This window comes from Apostichopus japonicus, chromosome 16 (genome assembly GCF_037975245.1).
Source record: "Apostichopus japonicus isolate 1M-3 chromosome 16, ASM3797524v1, whole genome shotgun sequence".
Taxonomy (NCBI): domain Eukaryota; kingdom Metazoa; phylum Echinodermata; class Holothuroidea; order Aspidochirotida; family Stichopodidae; genus Apostichopus; species Apostichopus japonicus.
Genome location: NC_092576.1, coordinates 43,329,854 through 43,352,404, shown reverse-complemented (window position 1 = coordinate 43,352,404; position 22,551 = coordinate 43,329,854). Strand labels below are relative to the sequence as shown.

The following is a 22,551-nucleotide window of genomic DNA, read 5'->3' as shown; positions in this document are numbered from 1 at the left end:
TGTTAATAAGCACTTGTGTCCTAACTATCCTTGGTTTATAGTAACAGGCTTAGGCCCATCATTGACTTGGAACCTTGATTGAGGTGCCTCAGAGTATCAGAGTACCACCCCAGGAACAGTAGGCCAGCTTAGCTAACCCTGTTAAAGAAAGCAGAAATATGTACTCCTTAACCTTGAACCTTTACAGGTACATACCATTAAAAAGAATTTGTTTGATTTACAATGAAAGATGAATAAGCCTTGACTGTTTGTATAATCTATTAAAAGAAAAAAAAAATGCAATATAAAACTGGGCAAACTGATGCTAAATTTGTCAATCATGAATATCTGTATAGGCCTAGCACATGGGCAATTTTGTGATGGAAAAGAGACATCTTGAGGTCAAAGTTCTCCCAATTCTACACATTATGTATGCAGTGAACAATATATTTGGATGAAATACTATTTGGTCTAACATGAAAAATGCTTGCAGATGGTTGTTGTGGATTATCTTTCATTAGGATCATTGATCTAATCCTTAAAACCCTCAATAACAAGCCCACTATGCTACTGGATTATTCTAATAATGTGCCCCTCCTAACTTTGTGCGTACATTTGCCCACCTCTACGTGCACAGCATGGAAGTGAAATGTCAAGGCCAGGGTCGGAAATAAGCAGGGCGAAGGGCGATTCGCCCTTATGAAAATCGCCCTCGTTATATCAGGTGTCTGTGTAGAATTAATTGTGACATGCTTTTGTTTTAGCTAGGCATTGCAGTAGCATCGCGAATCGCGCAAACAGTTCTCACAATCCCGCATAAAATTTGAAGCAGTGCCGGAGGGTCACGCACAATCTCCGCATAGTTACTGCGGTTACGGCCTCCACTAAGCAATTTCAGTGCCAATAACCTAAAATCCCCACAAATCTCAGACCACATGGTAGCCTAACTTCACAGGTGAAGTAGGTCAACATGGTAATCTTACCTATCCATCTGTTTACTCGCTCAAGTTTAAAAAAAATTAAAAATATCCATTAAAACTTGCAATCTTTAACCAAATATTAGCCTAACAACCACACTAAGTCAATGGGAAATGTAGCCTAACCATCAGTTGCAAAAACAAAACAAAAACTGCATAGCTTTGTTTACAACTTAAATTTGCTGGAAATTGGCAGTTGTTTGGAAGGTATGTGATTTTATCTCCACACACAAAAACATACATGCCTTAGGAAAAGTCACCAGCGGAAGTTAACCTGTGTTTTCTATTTCAGTTGATGGGATATTGGTTTTCGTCATATATTCGGTGGATTGACATTATTTGCTAAATGCTCGCAAATTTTTGCCATCAAACTTTTAATGAACTTGTTATACAGTAAATTGCAACACTAGTAATAGGGCAATTGTGCTGACTTTATCCTGTTGAATGCTTACAACCATTTCCGTAAACAGCATATATTGAACTTTGGAAAAGAGCCCCCCTAAACCTTAAAAAAAACCTCCTAAATACATTATGGGGGCGTTTCAACTTTTCTATATCCAAACTAGTCCCCCAAAGCCAAATATTAATTCCTACCCTGGTTAAGGCTAGCTGTTATAAGTTAAATTTTTGGGCAGAATTGAAAATTGGCTTTGTATTTTAAGTTAATTGTGGGCAAAAAAATCACAATAGCTCTAGACAATAAGGCATTTTACTAATGTAGGCTAAGCATTGTCCAGCCTTGCCTGTCTTCAGCAATAGGCTACTGTTGGCTAAGGCTTAACTTAGGCCTAGGCCTAGGGTATATTTACTGTATCATTTGTATCAAAAAACGGTGCTATGTAAGCATCATTCATCACTATTTATGTTTTTGTAGAGTTTTTGGGACAAAGGTCATGTAATTAAAATGAAGTTTAGCCTATCTAGGGCAAAACTAACATTCCTGTAACTTAGGCTAGATCTTGTTAATGTTAGGCTTACACTGAGTGAGACAAGTGAGAGCGGAGCTATAATTTGCACAAATTGTGATTGGTAATCAGCCAGCTGCACAGGGAACTGAAGCCTACTTTATACTATTACTAATCCTAGGCTAGTCAATAAAGCATTTGGTAAAGGAATGCATATCTAGCAATTGCAAGAAAGTATTACGGTATTACCTAGGCGTCCAAAGTCAATCTCGACGGCTCTCATTTTGATAGTGCAACATGGATACCGCGCCGATTCGCGAACATAAGTTAGGTTTACCGTTCTTGCTTGCATACAGTGTGAACACTTGCGGCCATACGGGCAACACGTTTACCACACTGTACATACGTCCATATGAGCTCTACATTACACTTAGCGACATTGCGCGGTGATGACGTCACAAGGTGTGTATACCAAATGAAAATGCGTCAATATGAACATGGATATCAGTATATGTATTACCGAAAGGGATAGGGATCGAAATTGTGACTTTCAAGGTCACAGTTCCATTGGTTAGTTTTACCAGCATTAAAAGAGCATCGATAGTAAAACATATACCGATAGGACGATAAAATAAACGAGATATATCTTGATGGGTCCCTAATAGCTAAATTTTGCACAGGTCACATATACTACTACAAAAATTGCCAAGCTATAAATATCCATTCAGATGTATAATCGTCCAATCAAAATAAAGGGGTGTAGAGGGCAGCATCCACGATCAATGGGTACTAATTACCTGTACACCGAAGCCCTCATAACAGAATGAACATACCCTTAAACATTAGGGGAACACGAATATGTTCCCCTAACGTTACTGTCCCTCTATGGTAGCATTTTTTAATATGCAATGGGCACCTAATGTGCACTTTATATAAATATATATATATATATATATATATATATATATATATATATATATATATATATATATATATATATATATATATATATATATATATATATATTTTGTAATGTACCTTTAGTTACCAAGTGCTTGATTGTATTGTTAGAGAGATATGTGGTTGACTACTCTCACCCTACCTAGTTCATTGGATGATGAGAAGTTTGTGTTCACTTCACTATTTAAACCAATATTTAAATGATTGTTTAGTTATAATTTCTTTATACAAGTTTTTAAACCTATCTCTGTTATGTAAGTAGAACTTACAGTATGCTAATACTTGGTCACTTTACCACAGTGACTGTTACTACACTTTATACTATACCCATTTGAAGGCTTGTAACATGTGTTTGCTACTATGAAATTTAATCCAGACTCATGTAATGATTACTTATACAGGTGTGCTACGGTCACGTGGCCATGCATTGGATGAGCTAACTTGACGAAATACTTAAACTACTACCTTTTTACCAATCACTGAATCGTTACTAGTACATAATCTCAAGTATTTCATTTCATTTATTTATTTTTTTCTCAATATACGGTACATTATATGTCATACAAACGTTTACATATATGAAATTGAGTATAAAGAGCAAGGAAGTGATCTAACAACCTGAGAGGCTTATCGAGTAGAGCCACTCCCTAAAGAAGGAAAATAATTAAGTTATCAGTGTTAACGATATAAACAAACTAAGATTTCTAAAAAGTATTATGGATCAATAATCACTTATGTAAACCTCGCTTAATTGACGTTTAAAGGAACGTGGTGACTGAGAATCATTTTGTATATGATCATGATGATTAAGTAGATAATTCCAGCAAGTGTTCGCGCGATAACGTATACTCTGTTTACCCAGGTTACTATGGGGAAAAAGTATATGTATGTGATCAGCCTGTCTTGTATTATAATCATGGATTTCCTTATTAACAGTGAATACATTTTTACAAGTGGGCGGATTATACCCATTAATAAAGCGATAAGCGAATGTAGCAAGATGAACTTTCACAAGGTCCGGTAATTTCAGTAGCTTAAGTGAGGCAAATAATTTACTAGTATGATCGTTATAGTCGGCAGAAGATATATGTCGAATAGTCCTTTTTTGAAGTACAACAAGTTTCTTAATGTTATAAGCAGCCGTGCCAGACCAAACTGTAATGCAATAAGTAAGGTGAGGATAAATTAAAGTAAATTAAAGAACGAAGAATATGTTTTGGTAAGTAGTGCTTCAATTTGGAAAGAATCCCAACGCCTCGAGAAATATTTGTTGACATTGTATTTATGTGATCACGCCATGTCAGACCAGAATCAATAGTTACCCTTAGAAAAGTGGTAAAACACACTTTTTTAGACTACTACCATTCATCTGTATGTCAGACAGAATATTCATATTCCTACCTTCATTGAAAACAACATATTTTTTCTTACCTACATTTAAAGAAAGTTTGTTAGCTGAAAACCAAGCAGGAAATTCATCAAGCACATAACAAATTCTAGCCCTCATTTCCACAGGATCCAAGCCAGAGAAAAAATATTAGTATCATCAGCGAATGATATGATAGTACAATTATCTGACTCATGACAAATATCATTTACATATATTATAAAAAGCAAGGGCCCCAATATAGATCCTTGTGGAACCCCACAAACAACATTCATGCAATCAGAATCCGTATGAAGACAATTTGTAAATTGTTTTCTGTTTGATAAATAGCTTCTAATCCAGTCTAGTCCTGTGCCTCTTATGCCATAATGTGACAATTTCATAAACAAAATACGGTGATCGATTGTATCAAACGCTTTGGACAAGTCCAAGAATACACCGACGGAAATCCTTTTATTATCTATGGCATCATACAATACCTCCAAGGCCTCAGTCAAAGCAAGTTCGGTTGAGTGTCCTGGCCGATACCCATATTGAATTTGAACATAATATCGTGTTTACTGATAAAATTATAAATACGATTATGAACTATTCTTTCAAAGGTTTTAGAGAAGCCTGTTAGTACAGAACCTGGGCGATTATTACCTATAAAATCGTGATCCCCTTCTTTGTGAACAGGGATAACTTAAGCAATTTTTATATGATCTGGGACAATACCAGTTGCTAAGGATAAATTTATAATGTAAGAGGGTGAACGACGTAATGTAACATCTTTCTTAGTATTGAAGGCTTTATGCCATCGAAGCCGGCAGATTTATCTGGTTTCAAACAAGCAAGTGCAACTTTAAATACTTCACTCTCATTTGCAGGAGACTTATAAAGGGTTGAAGGATTTGAATTTCTTAAGTAATGCTTTGAATTAGTGTCACTATGAATATCTGACGCTAAGGTCGGCCCAACATTTATAAAGAAATCATTGAATGCGTTTGTAATCTGCTTAGGATCATTGGTTTTACCGTTGCCGACTTTCATCTTGTCGGGAATAGACGACTTACTGTTTCTATTATGTAATACATCATTAATTATTGCCCAAGTACGTTTAGAATTGCCACTGCAACTATTGAACTGTTCAGAATAATACCGAGTTTTCGAAATACGAATAATGTGGGTCAATTTATTACGGTAAGTACGAAACTTGTCGGAATTGTCCATATTGGGGGTTTTCAACATCTTGCGATAGACTTTATTTTTACGTTTGATTGATTGTAAAATACCAGTCGTTATCCAAGGATGACGCTTTTTACGAAGCTTTGAGTTACTGATATAAATATATGGAAAGCATTCATCATAAATATTTTGATGTAATGAAATTGTAATAAGCTACGTTCACGTCCTCAATAGAACATATATTAAATTCCAGTCGGTATTATGTATTAAATTATTAAAATACGTAGTGTTCTTGTCGGAATAGTTCCTATTGTAGTAGCCAGAATCAAATTTACTCTGCTCTACTGAAGTTTGAATGAAAACGGGGAAGTGGTACTTATATTCGTTAGTAGTATGCCAGGCGTGATATCAGTAATATTGTTGGTGAATATATTGTCAATTAGTGAGGCCACGGTTCCACTTACTCGAGTAGGCTTGGATATTGTAGGGAAAAAATTGTTTGAAAACACAGTGTTTATCAAGTCAGAAGTTCCATTTTTTTAGTAAATCAATATTAAAATCCTCCATGATATAACCATGTTTGGTCTCACTAGATATTAAATTGAGTATAATATTTATATATTCATTGAATGTAGATGTCAAACCCTGTGGAGGTCTATAGACTACTCCAACGATTATATTATTCTTATTCATTGCTATTTCTATGAAAATGCTTTCTATCGCCTCATTGAAAAAAGATATGTCAGTCCTTTTTACAAACGTATAATTATTCGATATAAAAAGACCAACACCACCACCTCTCTTGCTATCCCTGTGACTTTCTATAAAAGTATATTGATCTATTTGTAACAAAGGTGATATTTGGTCACTTAAGCACGTCTAACTGAAGCCAATTATTGAGAACTCATGATTAAGAAGGGAAAGAAAGTCAATTATTGAGTTGAAGTTTTTGTTTAGGCTACGACTGTTTGCATGAAACAGAGAGAATACATGAGGTTTACCAGTGAGTTGATTGAAGGAACCAATGTCAAAGTAGCGACAAAGACCTACAGGAACTTGTATTAAAGCAGTTTTTGTTCCTTGCCCTGGTTTTTGCACTGTCCATATACAAAATTTGCCTCGAAACTCCAATTTTTCCCTGGCACTACCCGAAATTACCCCGGGGCCCCTGGACTGTAGACTCCATGAACCCATTTCTCGCTTCAAACTTGACATCCACTATTTACACCTTACTTTTTGTATTTCTGTAACATGTTTACCTCGCAGTAAACAAGTGCAATCTGTACGGCTTAAGTTCTGTAACATGTTGTTACTTTGTTAGAAAATTCACCTATCCCGAACTTGAGCTAACGGAAAAGGAACAGACCAAGCTTTCACCACATTGAACTGTAGTAAAACGCTTTAATATCATCTTTTAATCGCATTATTGCATGTGTGGTAATATGTGTTAACTACATTCCTTAAATCCACCCATTGAATGTTTAGTTATATTTGTTGACTACATCCTTTTTTCAACCCATTGTATGTTTAGTAATATTTGTTGACTACATCCCTTCAATCCATCTATTGCATGTTTAGTACTATTTGTTATCTACATCCCTTTAATCCACCCATTGCGTGTTTAGTAATTATCTTTGACTGCATTCCTTTAATCCATCCAATGAATGTTTAGTAATATTTGTTGACCACATCCCTCTAATCCATCCAATTGCATGTTTAGTAATAATTGTTGACCAAATCCCTTTAATCTACACAATTGTATGTTTAGTAATATTTGATGACTGCATCTTTTTAAGCCACCCGTTGTATTTTGAGCATGGTTTGTTCAATATATCACTCTAATGCACTCTTCGCATGTGTGAATATATGCGTTAACTGCTTCATTTTAATTCACTCATTTCATATTTTGATATTTGTGTTTCTACATTAATTGTAACCATTCTGTGCATGCTTAGACAACCCCCGGCAACGAAAACTAGACGAACATTGGTGCATTCTGAGGCATATTCAGACTATAACTACGGTTTATAGAAGTAACCCTAAAGGCAAAGTGTTGCCATATTAAATACTTTGTGTGCGGTTGAACAGGAAGGTAAGGTAGGGGGTGGGGCGGAGCGGGGGTGGTGGGGATGGGTGGCTGTGGTAGAGTATACACCCTTAGTAGTGGACCTATCCCCCCACCCCGGCGAAATACAAATTCTACCGACTGAATAATTTTCACCGGACTGACGATCAGAAGGGGTTGGGGGGGGGCATTTTCACGGAGCTGCTTAGTAACTTATGTATTACTTCGCTCGACCTGTTCATGGAGTGGTTATGTTTATCTTTAACCTGGCATGTTCATGTTTTAAGTATTACCCATCGCACTACTTTAACCTTCCTTTGATGGGGTGTTATGTAATCAATTTACTACTTTACTACCTCATTAGGGGTTTATTAATCAATGTATTATTTCAACCTGCTCTTGGTTGAAATAGTCACTATTTATTAATATGCCGTGTTCATTTGCTATTTAGTAGCAATTGCATTATTTTAACGTATCCATTTGCTGTTTATTCACTGATGTATTACCATCACTTCCAATGAGATTTCATTACACAGATGTATTACATCAAAGTAACAATATAAGTTCCATATAAACACAGCCACCTATAAGCCCACACGAACTACGAAGGCCATTTTAAATGCAGTGTTGAGAAGTTCCCTACAATCGTGTCATGTTGATCTGGTTCATCATTTGTCATATTTCAGCCAATTTACAATCAACAATCAAATGCTGAGACAATCTCAATTTTTATGTGTTTTAAATATGACAATCAATTTAGAAAAGAAAAGGTTTACAATAGGCGTTAATATGTTAGTGTGATTGACCGAGAATTTTAATGAGGTAGGGAGGGGATGATGGGGCAGATTCCTTTGATTAAGAGTCAATATTATCTCCATAATTATTGTCGAATAATGTACTTACCCATGTGTACTTTACTTCATAAATTACTTGTGATGTCATGCATGCATCCCGCCCTCAAGTGATACACTAGTCGGGAGATTGATGCTATCAGTAGTTATTACAATATCATTATGTAAATAGAACAACAAACTAAAACAGACCTGACGAAGTAATAATTAGACTACTTACCAGCCAAAGACCGGAGCCGAGATCAAGAAGATAGTATCGATAAATCTTATGTCTATCAGGCGTCCATAAAACTGTAAGAGGCGAATAAGATTAAAAAGTAATGAACGAATACAACAACATCAACGGTGTAATAGTAAATGGAACACTTTGATTAAATCACAGTAGTAACAACGGTTCTACCTTTGTGAACTTTATTGTCTATATGCAATCTTCTATGACAGTATATTTAATTGTCACCACATTAAATTTTATATTTTGTTTTGCCTTTTGATATATTTTCCTTTTCATGAGGAGTGGCACTACTCGTTAAGCCTTACAAGGTTTTCTAAGCCACTTCCTTCCTCTTTGTATTTACATTTATGTTAGTACACATTTACAGTTAAACCTGTATGTTGAGGAGAAACAAATACATGAATGAAATGAAAATACAACAATATTGACAACCCAAGTTGAGTGCGTCTTTCTAACTACAACGTTGTAATGGTACACGACAAGACCATCACAATGCTCTTCAATTATTAAAAATGTGGACAGAATATAGCAGTTTAGACATAAAAGTCAACATTTTAAAAATGGGTCTAAAAGGAGCTTTTGTTGTCCGATTAACAATTCAATAATAAACAAGAAAATAATCATCTTTATGGTCATAATGAAAACAAAGTTGAAATTTTGAATTTAAAGATTTTCCGACAGGCAACGTTAAAATTTCAATTAAATAGTCGACTTGTTGGGAAAGAATTCGCCAATTCAGAAAAGAAAATGACAATTGCTTGAAACAAAACACCGGGTGGAACTTTTGGAACATTAAAAAAAAATGTTCTCATTTGGATAAATAACTTCTTAATTTGGAAAAACACAGTGCTACTGAAAGATAAAACAGTTGAAATTTAGAGGAATTTCTACGATAAAAATTCTGAATTTTCGTTATAAAATAGCGACATTCCCAGTGTCCCACCTAATTAAGCTACCGTAGTACCAGAAAAATTACAACTGAAATTCATATTTGTAGACCTGCAAAGCAAATCGCTTTCTGTCCTTTTATAATTAAACAGCTGCCTACGATACTGTGTTCATTGCTATTTCTAATGACCCACACAATCAGAAAGCTTTTCTTTTCTTAAGAAAGTTATTTTAGTATTGGTATCTGTACGATGGGCTCAGTTGTCTCATTTTTAGTTCATAAATAATGTTTTTGACGTATCAGTCTTTAATGCAGCATGTAGCAGGTTGACTTTACAAACAACAACAGAATACCCCAAATGTTGCAAAGTACACTGTACCCTGTATCATACAACATCAACAAGTTAATGATATCTCCCTAATTTTCTGACTCCATGTTTACTGCATGAAGCCCGGTGATAAGGCGCTTTCTATTTCTTTGAAACTAAAATCCATTCAATGTCGAATACGGGAATGGTTTGAACTGTAAGCAACAAGACACATGATTAGTCAATAATCGATTAATTATTAGGAACGTACCTTTCACTCCCCGAGATTTCAGTGTCGATAGAGATGGTCCGACGGGTATCGATGAGGGCAGCACACAGTCATATAAGCTATAATCAGAGAAAGAAATAGGTTCAGTAATTTACTAATTACATCATTCTTTAATTGTTTCTATTGTAGATATGGTACGTAAACTAACCCATACAATACAATACATCAATAGTTGTTCCTCTGTTACAACCTCACATATCAGTAATAGGGCTTTTAGGGAGGTAAAAGTTTGAAAACAACTAAACATTATTTTCAAAATGATACAATAGGACGCTTCGGTATAAGCAAGAACAGATACAGAAATACCCGCTTACAAATACTTTGTATTACCAGATTTTCTGGAATTTTGGCGGAACCTCTACTTACAGTGTAAACTGTACAATCAACCAATAGCATGAACCGTATGGACACTAGCATATAGCCTACAAATGTATTTGTTGTTCTATGGCGATATTCCCATCTATGTATTTTCTTTTGTAGCAAATTATTTAAATAAAGATTTGATTAAAAGCGAAACAAAAGTACGAAACATCAGTGTTGTTTACGTGTCTTTCATTTCTTACAGTTCAGTACAATACACTACGGGGCCCACTCCAACCACAAACAGTACAGTAGGATACACACACAAATTGGCCTACCAACGATTTAAAACCAGACAGTGTCTAGACGTGACGTATCTATTGCAAACTTCTGGTACTTGTTTGTCAGTAAATTCCAGATGTTTTTACATCTTTTGTTTTATAAAGGCGCGTCTGTTCATTTGAAAACAAATTTTGTTTATTGAGACGCGCGCGTCTATTTAATTGAAAACAAGTTCTTTTCATTGCATTGTTTAAGTATTTGATTTACAGGTGATGAACAAAAGAAAATGTTAAACTATTGAAAAAGTCAGCACAGTCAGTGTACATCTTTAGCAAGAAAAAAAAACCTGTGAAATAATTTCAATAGACTTTTAGGTTAAAACTAAATGGGGACTGTCTGAGTAGAAAAGAGAAGCAATTATTTAACGTACAGATGTATGGTAGAAATATGTACAGTATAGTGTATATACGACTTTAGGTTAGTTTTTCAAATGGGAATATGGTGACAACAATATGTAAATTATATAGAGATAATAGAAGGGTCATTGGCCTTGTAGGTTCAGTTTCGGGAGGGGATGGGTGTGGGGAGGGTTGTGGTTTTGTAGGTGAAAGGAGAAAACTGAAATGTTAGAGAGGATAAATTTTGGTAAATAGATGTATAAGTTAAAGTCTGTGGTGTTTTCAATTTTTTTTATTATAGAGAGGATCTACAGTTATATCTTCTTAATATTATTCTATAAACAGATATATTGTGCTGGTTTATATTAGTATATACTGCAAACAATGGAAATAGAAATTAAACACATATACGTGATTCTGAGTGTTATTTACATATGGACCGATGTTGTATTGGTCTCTGTGTGGGGATTGCCTGTAATGTTATGTGGGTTAATAACAAGTATATATCAAGATTTTTTTGTTGCACGAAGAGGGGGGGGGGGGTGGGGAGGAAGGGTGGGAAAAAGTTTGGAGTAGAATATATGAACACAGGTCATTGATCAGAAGAGACAGACGTCGATATTATGACAGGATACCTTGCTGAGTATGGCCAAGTGCGTGTGTTTGTGTTGGGGGGGGGGGGGGTGGGGGTAGCGGATGTTGTTAACAAGATAACCCAAATGTTATAAACATAGATTAAGGGAATGGGCATCGTGGTACGGCATAGATGTCATGAGGGGGAGGGGGTAGGGGAAGTTGAAAAAGGTGCATTATTAATAGATGAAGACAATCACAGTATGCTTAATTTACATCAGTTTTTGTTTCACTTTAAAAGTAAATGTGCATTAATTACCAATTAGTTTATAAACTAATTAATGGACGTTTCCCACTGATAATTCAGAAAAAAAGTATACCAAACTTGATATTTGCTTTCTTTCTTTACCTTTGCTTATCTCCTTTAAATATTTTCTATTAACCTAAATCATCAACGTTTGGTTCATTGTTATTTTGGGAAGCTTTTGGTAAAATGTCTATTTTTTATTCTAATATGATATCTTGCATTATTGATTAATGATATCTTGGTATAATTACATCCCAGAATGTTTTACTTTTTTTCAATTTGGAATTATGTTTGTCAGTTTAAGCTGGGGCCTCCTATCTCCTTATTTCAATAAAATTCATTTTGATTAATAATTTATTGTCTCAATTTGTCTCTATTTTACTATCCCATTAATTATATTCCTAATTACCTGATGACTGTTCTTTCATTGTAAGTGTATTTCTTCATTCGATTTCTTCTTCATTTTTGTTTTACTTGCACAATTATATAAACCTATCAATAAACCCTTCGGTAATTATTAAATAGAGCTATATTGTTAATTCCTCACTTATTTACATTATGAATATGTATTGGTTCTTTCTTTATTACTAATATTATTTACATATTTATTACTTATACTTACAACAGTGCCTTCAATCTTTGTGAGTGTTGTACATAGTTTAATATTTCATTAACGTCATGTTTATTCATTTCTCTCCCTTTCTCTGTCTGTATGTTCATCCTCTCTATTGATGTTATGATTGGTAGAGAGAGACCAGAGGAGAGGATAATGTTCCCATCTTCATCAATCTTACTAAAGGACCAGCCTAGAGTCACCCTGTATGTGGGAATCTGAAGAAAGGAAAATAATAAATAGAATCAATATTATCACGTTTGTTTACAGGATCAATACTTGAAGGGAATAAAATCATATTTGAGAAATATTGACTTTTGTTTGTTTCAATTTTAATATTAATCAGGAACATTTTTTAATTTGTAATCATATGTTGTTATTGTTTTGTTGCTTATAATAAGTGGTTTGAATTGTAAAAAGATATAATTGTATCTGTAAAGTTTGTTTTATTTTCTCTTTTTCTTGAAGAACGACGTTTAAGGTAAACAAGAGGGTTAGGTTTATTGCAGAGATCAGATATTGTTATTTCTGCAGAATGAATCAAAGGTGTATTAGAGGGGTGAGGGATGGACGGACAAAGGGATGTCAAGGGTGTAGCGAGAGGTGTGTTATGGTTATGAAGGGTGTGCTATGTTTAAGTGATATTTGGTCGCAGTAATAGTATGGGTGCCTAAGGGCAGCAGAGAGAATGTTATGTATTTATTGTTAAAGCGTGTACGAGAGATGAGCGCGGGACCGACCGTTGAGTGTCATACTGCATCAGGGGGGGTGTGGTAGGGGTATGCATAATAAGGAGGGAGTGCTTTCAGGTGGAGGAGTGCGCAGACCACTAATACTCATTTAAATTGATTGTGTTCCTATCAAGAATTTATCAGACCTGCAAGTTTATGGTTGCTGTGACTTTTTAATCATAGTTTTAAAGAGAACGGGTCACAATATTGGGTTTGTATGAGGGGTTAAGGTGAGGGAGGGTATGACCCGGAACTGACATGTTTGAAATTAGGTAAATGCTATTAAAGAAGTAAATCGAAAAGATCAGGTTGATGTGAAGTTGGTTTTACAGTGAAATGTTAAGAATGAAACATTTCATAGTTAGTAATCAATTTGTTATTGAGGTATTCTACTATTTAGGAATAATTATTAATCACTTCATCTATTTCTTCATTAATTTCAATGTTAATTTATACAAAATTAATTTTGTCACAAATCGTAAAACAGAAAATAATTTATTGACAATTTCTGTATTAAATATGTATGTTATACTCCAATTTAAGATAAATGTTGAAAGATAAAATCAATAACGGTAACATGAACAGAGGTATTGTTGAACAATTGTTAATTATTGTTTTATTGATAAGTATTGTTTGTATTTACAAATCTGTCTCATGTTGAACTTACAAATATATTTAACTTAAAACCTGCAATTTTTTTTTTTTTTATTCAAACAGTTTAGTATTTAATAACTAAAGATATATAATATCTTCTTAAGCCATTCATCTGTTTCAAATCAATATAATGCTAGGCTACCACGCAAACTAGTAATATTATTACTAGTATATAGCCTAGGCCTAAGTATATAAGCGGCAGTAATGAATACCAATCGGTACTCTATAAACGAGAAGAAAACTACCCTACTAGTATACATATGTAACTGTCTCAAATCAAACAAAAGTATAAATTGATTAATTGATTTGATAAGTTCGATACGAGCTGTTAATCTGTGTAACTAGGTAGGTCAGACGTTGCCTAACTTGAAACTATTAAAGGAAGTTTACTGACGGATGACCGGATTTCTATGTTTGAAAACAGCGTTTCAAAAAACATGTTCTTTTGTGCGTTAAGTAACATCAATAAGAACAAAGGCAGTAAAACAGGGACATTTCAGACAGACATTGTTATGAAATGAAGTAATAGTATTACCTTCAAATTCTTTCAACGACCAATGTTACAAAAATAAGACAAAATATGTCAAGCATTCCTAGCCTATACTGTTAACTTTTAATAGGCATAGGCTAACAATTACCATACCGTAATTTAATATAGTAACAACAGCAAATCGCACACGGTGTTATTCCCTTAGCAGTCGCACAATACAATGATGAACATGTGTACGTGTAAGTAGGCAACGAACTGAATCTCCACAAAGAGTGTGCGTACCTCTACGTACGTAGATGATCAACCCTCTCTGTACGGCCTTCTTTGCATTTGAGAACAGGTGTATTGTTTAATTTACTGGTACGGTGAAAGGAAGCTCACACTAGTTTTAAATTGTTTGGGCTTTCATTATTCTTCCTCCTACTGTACCAGATTACACAAAACTTCTGTACACTTGTCTCGTCTATGAAGTTCAGCCAGGATAAGGTAAACAATCAAATTATTTCCTTTTTCAATCCAAAAAAGAAAACGAAAAAGGGCACTTTTGTAAGAGTGAGATACAAACACTGGCCTCTATCGACGGTTGCATGAAATCGTCGGCGCACTTCTTTAACTCATTTCACGGAGAGGGAACGAGCATGTTTAAATAAGACTAGATATTTTTTAGGGACGATCGATACATTCGCAACTCTTAACATATCAATATAATCGACTTAACTGGAGAGAACACTTACAGTAGATAACATATCTGTTCCGTTTCAATCTGATTGCAGGGTTCCAACTCTTTTTCTAAGGAAAATTATACTTATGAAACGTTTTTTTTATCATAGTTTACCATGCATTCTTGACTGTATATCATCACTTAGGCTGATGTTGATATATTTGAGGCAAATAAGGACGTCACTATGTCGTATCGAGGTGAATGTTCTTTGCGTGTCGTGGATGTTTAACTATTAAAAACAGTGATACCATGGGCTGCGTATAACGGGAAATCGTATCACACCTGTTAATCACGACTTACTCAGACACTGACACTTGGTTAATAAATAACATTTCATCATCTCGGTCAGATTTGCAGCCTTTGATGATTTAAAATATATGTTGCTTATAATGGACATGTGATACTGCAATGTACCGCTATAAGAATGGTCAGGGTTGCCTTTGTTTCTCAACTGACAAAACGTTAAACTGATAAATAATCTAAACAAAATCGCAATGATCTAATAAACTTGAATTAGCGATATTTTGTATTGCTGTGTTATATTATAAGTTACTTACGTTGTGACTTGATGCAATTTCAAGTAGCAATATCGTAGACATCTGGAGTTGTTTACTATCAGTTTTATCTAGAAACACAATACTGGAACACAGACTTCTTAAACTGTTTTCATCCTTACTCTGAAAATGAAAATAGAGTCGTCTTCAAATGAATATGAACGAACTTCAAGTTACAATATATTAATATTGCTCCCTTGGGTATCACAATTTAACATGGTATGAACCGTAAATGAAAGCTGTGAGCGGGAACTGATAACCCCCCATCCCGTCAATATTGTATGCTTCAAGAATCCCTCAAATTAAATTAACGTTTTGACTTTAAACTTTTCATAACACCATAACGACTCTGCTCTGTTTGTTTAATGTCCAAGGTGAGGGCGATAACCCTCTCTTAAGAAAACATTGGTTTAGAAGGATTGTATTCAAAGTGTTGCTAAGACCAGTCACTGAACTCAATTGTAATTCATGACTGCGTTAATATGACTCTTATTGACATCATGTAGGCTCTACCCTGTGTTACATATTGAACTTTTAGAGCGATAGGGGAGAGGAGAGAAGGAGGGGTACAAGGAATTTTGTTAATAATCGTTTTGTGCGAGGGTCTGAAGGGATAGGATAGGGTTTAGACGCAAAAAGTTGCTGTCATTATTTGTCATTTGTCATTTTAGCTACATCTTTGAATACAACCTTGCGTGCATGGTTTACAAAGATCCCTCTGGGGAAGAAGTATATTATTCTAGCGGCAACAACCATACACAAAAGAAAGTGAGAATTCATAATATATGTTTGTCTGTATATAATATATATTACGATGCAGGTATAGACATGTTCTGCTTTAATTACAGAAGACGATAACATTTGATTATTGAAGTTTCACTTTCTGAAACAAAGTTAACTAGCTCAGCGAAATATCGTTTGGAGGGGCTAATGAGAAGCAGACCACACTGTGATCATGAGGAGGATTGGAAGGGATTAGTGAGAAAAGCAAACATTTCTGTTTCAAATACTTACAACTGCAAGAATGCCACATGACCCAACTCTTTATTTAAGACTATGTGTACTAAAATCAAAATTGTGACTAAACGTTCATGTCATATAACCATGGTTGCGTTTTCCCATTTTTTTTTCAAATGAATGTTGATCGATTTCGACACCGCCTTCAATTAACTATATGTACAACAACATAATAATTGATTGGTATTTGGTATTGCACATTGTTCTTGGCTAGGAGTACAGACCCCCGGAAGTTGAACACTGTTATATAGTTCTTAATAGCGGTTTAATGAGAAGCAGACCACACTGTGATCATGAGGAGGATTGGAAGGGATTAGTGAGAAAAGCAAACATTTCTGTTTCAAATACTTACAACTGCAAGAATGCCACATGACCCAACTCTTTATTTAAGACTATGTGTACTAAAATCAAAATTGTGACTAAACGTTCATGTCATATAACCATGGTTGCGTTTTCCCATTTTTTTTTCAAATGAATGTTGATCGATTTCGACACCGCCTTCAATTAACTATATGTGCAAAAACATAATAATTGATTGGTATTTGGTATTGCACATTGTTCTTGGCTAGGAGTACAGACCCCCGGAAGTTGAACACTGTTATATAGTTCTTAATAGCCTTTATAACAAGTTTGGAGACAAAAATATATGTCTGGAAGAAAAATACACCTATATTTTCTCTTCAATATAACTAATCTTTAACGATTCTTGAGCGATAAGTATTGTTATAGTGTAGCTATTTAACTTAGCACAGACATTGTTAGCCTACTATATTTCCTAAAGAACATGAAAGACACTGAAAATACTTAAGTATAGCTTTACCGCAGCCGAATGAGGGGAGGTGAGGACTTGATTTGAGAAATTGCCCCAATGCCACCTCTGGCGCCTGGACTGGTATCCAACATTATAGTTATCAGACATGTAAATTTGCCAATGTTTGTACCGTTCCTGTTTCGCTTACATAAATATCCATAGGGAATGGGATCTCTTCGAATAATCATAATTCCTAGAAAAATTAGTTATCATTCATAATACTGCCGTTGCAATTATTCACCTAGCATTATCTAAATGTTCTACGTATAGGGAAGTTGCCGATTTCGACAAGCGTACGATTGATGAGACCGTACGCATGGGTGCAGGCAATCGATGTGGTTATTGGTTATGTCAGTTATGACATTTCATGTTTTTGTGTACACCCCAAAAACAAAAATACATATATATATATATATATATATATATATATATATAAGAACAAGAAATACATAAATCAATTAATACAATGATAATTATGATAACTAAATACATAAAATGCTGTATACGTGCAGTCGGAGAAAATTTCAAATCTGAAAGCTACTTGCAACAATTGAAAAGGAAACAAGCAACTGAGAAACAGTAACAATCTATGTAAAATGCAAGAACAGCCTGCTCTAACTGTTTTGCACGTAACGCATTTGTTGTGTCAAGTGAATTCCTGTAACGTAGATTCTAGTTGCTTATTCGTACATGGATCAAATAAATTGGAAATAATAACACAATGAGTGTGATTCATTTACAAACTCAGGTTAATCACTTCACTGTTCACTTTTTACTCAATGTGATTATTCATTTAGCTTTTCTCATTTATTTCACTGTATTCTACTTACACTTGTTATATGGTAGTGTACAAAGGAATTGGTTCATGGAAGATAGTCTAACGTTGATATGGCCCTCCCTAATGTCTGTAAATGGTACCATCTATAACCATTTATAATATTTTTTTTTTCATTTATATATTTATAATCGAAAGTTCAATTTTTATTTTTATTTGCTTAAGTATTTTTTTTATTACATGCATATAAATGAACTAGTAAAATTCCGTTTCCGGTGCGGTGGTGCCGTTTCCCAAAGTAGATGTTAATTGGAAGATCGGTCTTGCATTTATACGGAAATTTAATAATTTGTTGGCCAACTTATGACACAAAACGAACAATAAAGGCATCATTGCACTCAAGAGAGAGGTCAAAGACTTACTTCAATTGTTATGCCCTCCTTGGAGTTCAACACCCATTTACCTCTGGAAGAATCTAAATGCAAGTCAGGTTTAGACGGTTTCCATGAAACTAGGAAGAAGAATCGTGAAACGATTTGTTGATAGATCAAACGTGTTAATAGACATAACTCGTGTACATAATTACAAGGTAAATGTATTACTATATACTGATATGATTCTCCGTTGACTTTTACAATATGAAGATGTCACCCGTTTAGTATCCCACAAAGGATCACAAATCGCTTGTGATGAGTAACACATTTAGTGTTGTTTTCTATGCACTCACCTTCAATGTCATGTAACTTCGTAAAAGGAGAAAGAGAACCGACGGGAAGTGACAGAGGTAACAAACAGTCAATGAATCTGTAAGAAAGGAAGTTTGTGGGTGTGAGTGTGTTAATTGATTTAGCCTTTATCGTACTCTTTCATCTATCATGTAACTATGATGTCATGTTTGAGATATATACCTTAATGTTAATTATTTCAACTGAAGTTATGAAATGGAGAAATCAGTTTATCTTATAATGCTAAAAATAATTATATACACAAGAATATACGTCCAAATCAAGACATCGTTACTAAGACATGGACAACACAAACATCACTGCACTGTTGTACGTACGCGTTAATAGAAAGTATGTTTTCATAGAACATCCAGCTAAACGTTTTATTCAAGAAAACAGTTCTACAGTTTTCTGGTTGGTAATTTATCATTCAGTAAGTTAACATGAATAAAACACATCATAGTAAATGGTTTGTCATTACTTACGACACTTTCTTCAGCCGTTGACATTTGTTTGCATAGCAAAATATGCCTATTACATGGTCCTGTGTCAATTCTTTCTCAAAGTTAGTTTTGATTTGTAGTTCCTTTAAGTTGGGCAATAAAGGCACACGGTTCCTACTTTTGAGGATAAGATGATTTTCATCCGCTGAGCTAAATGACTTCAACATTAGACTGGATATCTGAATCTAAGGAAATACATTTGTGAGATTACCAGACCATCGTGCACATTCAAAGGTTTATTTTGTTCATCACGGTATATGTCACATAATATTCCAGAATTACAAAACAAAGCCCCAAAAATATGAATACTGACATTCAGTGATATATTTCAAGGAATCCTACCAGTTAGAGAACAAGTTGATTCTCACTCTAAGCAGACTGACAGTGAGAACTGTACCAGGTCTCGATAGACACGTATTTTTTCGTTCAAATGTAGCTCATCCAAATTTGCAATCTAAAGAACTACTTTCAAATTCGATTAATTTAGTAGCAATATCGTTTCTGGCAATTTAATAACTTGACAAAGCTGTCGCCATTCCTTATGGAAGTCTTTTGGTTGAACTCTTTACTCCATATTTTCGTTGCGAGCTCGTGTTGAGGTCGAAACCCGGTGCTACGTGGTCATCCCTGTGTATAATATGTACGCAACTTATTTGCATAACCAGACATTACATACATAGTCAATATCTTTGTATTCCATTGCTTAAACGTTGGTGTTAAAGTTTCATTGTAACCTGTTAATTGAATAGTTTACCCACCATATTCACTTTTGAGATCAAATTTCCTCATGTGCTCATCAAACTTCGCGAAAAGCAAATTGACTGATTGTATTTCGCGTCACTTAAAAATTATTGCATAGCAAATGCTCTGGTTGATCTCGTAATGTTTGTTCTACATTAATTGCAGGCTGTTTGAATACGTTATTTCTGTACATGTAACAGTATACATAACAGTATGTAGGATTTTGTGATTCGTTTTTACGTGGAAGATGAATAATCGTAGCAGCTAAAATTAAACATAAAAAACTAAGTGTAATGGATTTTAATCATATTAAGTCAATATTCCATAACATGACGGTATCTTACTTGTTGACTCGCTGCAATTTGTAGTAGCAGTATAATGGACCTATGATATTCGTTGGTATCATTCGTGTGCAGAGTAACTGTCCCGGAACACATTTTGGTTAGACTATGCTGGTCCTTAGTCTGTACACGCAAATGAATAAATACATTCTGAATATTTAGTATATGCTCAGTATCAAATGGATGGTGTAAAAGAAAAGTTGATTTTGACTGGTTTAAATACACTAACATATCATTCTAGTAAGTTTTAATGTATTCTAAACTTGATACCATTTTCAAGGCCAAAAAGACCCCCCTCCTGCAATGTCCTCTTAATATATACATCAGATGCATATATAATGCAAACTCAATGGAGTCAATTGTATCCGTCTAAAGTCATCTGTTGTGTAATTGTTCTTACGATCTCATCTCTAAAAGAAAATTTTGGACAAAAGGTATGTTTGTCAGATATGTCTCTAAATCCTCAATGTTTACAAATAAAAGTTATTTTTTTACATACCGCTATAACTTGGAAATTGTAATGTCACACGTGGTATGTAACAGCTAGAAAAAGTCAACGTCTTCGAAAAGATACAATGACATATTTTTGTACATACACAGGCGTATAACTGATGGTGGCACACTTTTTATGTAATGTATAACCAATACATTTAATAGTCTTATAATAAGACTGCAACAAGACAAATTCCCTGCATGAATTTTATGAGATGCTTAAGCCATATCTTTTCTACAATTATACAAAGAGGAATGTAAATGCAACAAAACTCAGCTAATCTTGTAGTTTGGTATTGTTAATACTATTCGCAAGACCAATCCAACTACTAATTATTTTGAAGTTTAAAAATACTTACTTCAAGAGTCAGGTACTCCTGGGATACCAACGTCCATCTACCTCTTGTGAAATTTAAGTCAAATTCCTGTTCGCGTGGAAATGAACATATATGTACGGTGACTCTATAACTTTTCATTGCTGTTTGCATTGTCTTTACCTTCAGTTTATGAATACGTTAAACCTTAACAAGCTGTTCTCCCAGATTGGTAAACACATATTCAAAATATCTTTCCTCTCGTATTGTATTCTTAGTTCAAAAGAATAGCATAATGTTTCGTTGCATGATGGTTATGTTTTAAATTTTTCTCACCTTTGAGTTTGTCTGATTCACAAGGCCAAAGGGAGTCGTTTGGAAAACACAACGGTACCAAGCAGTCGATGAATCTGTGTAGAAAGAACATTCCAATACTTTATCAGTATTACAAAAAGTATAATCTTCATCGATAAACTATGCTGTTTCTTCTTAATTAAAGTTTGTTGCAATTTTTTTCAATAATTAACATATGCATTAAAAATACATTATGCACGTCAAGCTGCTATGAAATATGATCGTTTTCACTATCATTTAGTTTCTTGTATTAATGTTGAGTAAGATAATATTAACATCCAAATAACCAATATGCATTACGTACATTAACTAATTTTTGATATAGAAATCAGCGAAACAGGTATATAATACATCAATAGTTGACTCATATTTCACATAGATTTAAATTTTCGGATAAAAGTATGTAAAACATTTTCTTTCTCTATTGTTAAACTGAATCTTTGTTAAATTACAAGATTTTCTGCAAGTTTGGACATTGTTGTGCATAACAAAGTAGCCCGACGACTTGTTCCTGCGTGAATTCAATTCTCTTTTCCGTTCTGATTTGCACTTCCTCCAAAGTAGACAGTACAGGAACATGGTATCCATTTTCCAGAGTTATGCTGTGCTGGTCTGCTTCACGAAATGTATCGAGTACCAGACAGGATAATGGAATCTTGATAAAGATATAAACCATATTTGAATCAATTATGTTTGTCAGCGAATATGTATTGTTCGATGAAACATACCCATAGATTAAGAGAATGGATTTGAATTGGATGTTATGTAGTTACGTTTAATTAATGAAAATGTGTCATGTTTGTTACGTTTCCCGGGCAAAAGTGTAAATATAAGTTTTAATTGCTAC

General features: G+C 34.4%; 1 protein-coding gene across 2 annotated transcripts in view; it reads right to left on the bottom strand.

Moving 5' to 3' along the window:
* LOC139983283 (uncharacterized) overlaps nt 1-22,551 on the bottom strand; it is a 31,531-nt gene that overhangs the window by 8,629 nt on the left and 351 nt on the right. Inside the window, exons 2-12 of one of the 2 annotated variants that reach the window (XM_071996741.1) lie at nt 22,157-22,359; nt 21,687-21,760; nt 21,396-21,461; nt 20,548-20,667; nt 19,445-19,647; nt 18,962-19,038; nt 18,657-18,745; nt 15,635-15,754; nt 12,491-12,699; nt 9,991-10,067; nt 8,512-8,582 (exon numbers count right to left, since the gene is read on the bottom strand). In XM_071996741.1, coding sequence (XP_071852842.1) covers nt 8,512-8,582; nt 9,991-10,067; nt 12,491-12,699; nt 15,635-15,754; nt 18,657-18,745; nt 18,962-19,038; nt 19,445-19,647; nt 20,548-20,667; nt 21,396-21,461; nt 21,687-21,760; nt 22,157-22,292 — 1,242 coding nt within the window. In that variant the 5' untranslated portion in view covers nt 22,293-22,359. Of the gene's footprint in view, nt 1-8,511; nt 8,583-9,990; nt 10,068-12,490; nt 12,700-15,634; nt 15,755-18,656; nt 18,746-18,961; nt 19,039-19,444; nt 19,648-20,547; nt 20,668-21,395; nt 21,462-21,686; nt 21,761-22,156; nt 22,360-22,551 lie in introns of those variants that run through there. The other variant, XM_071996742.1, reaches the window with a different exon arrangement.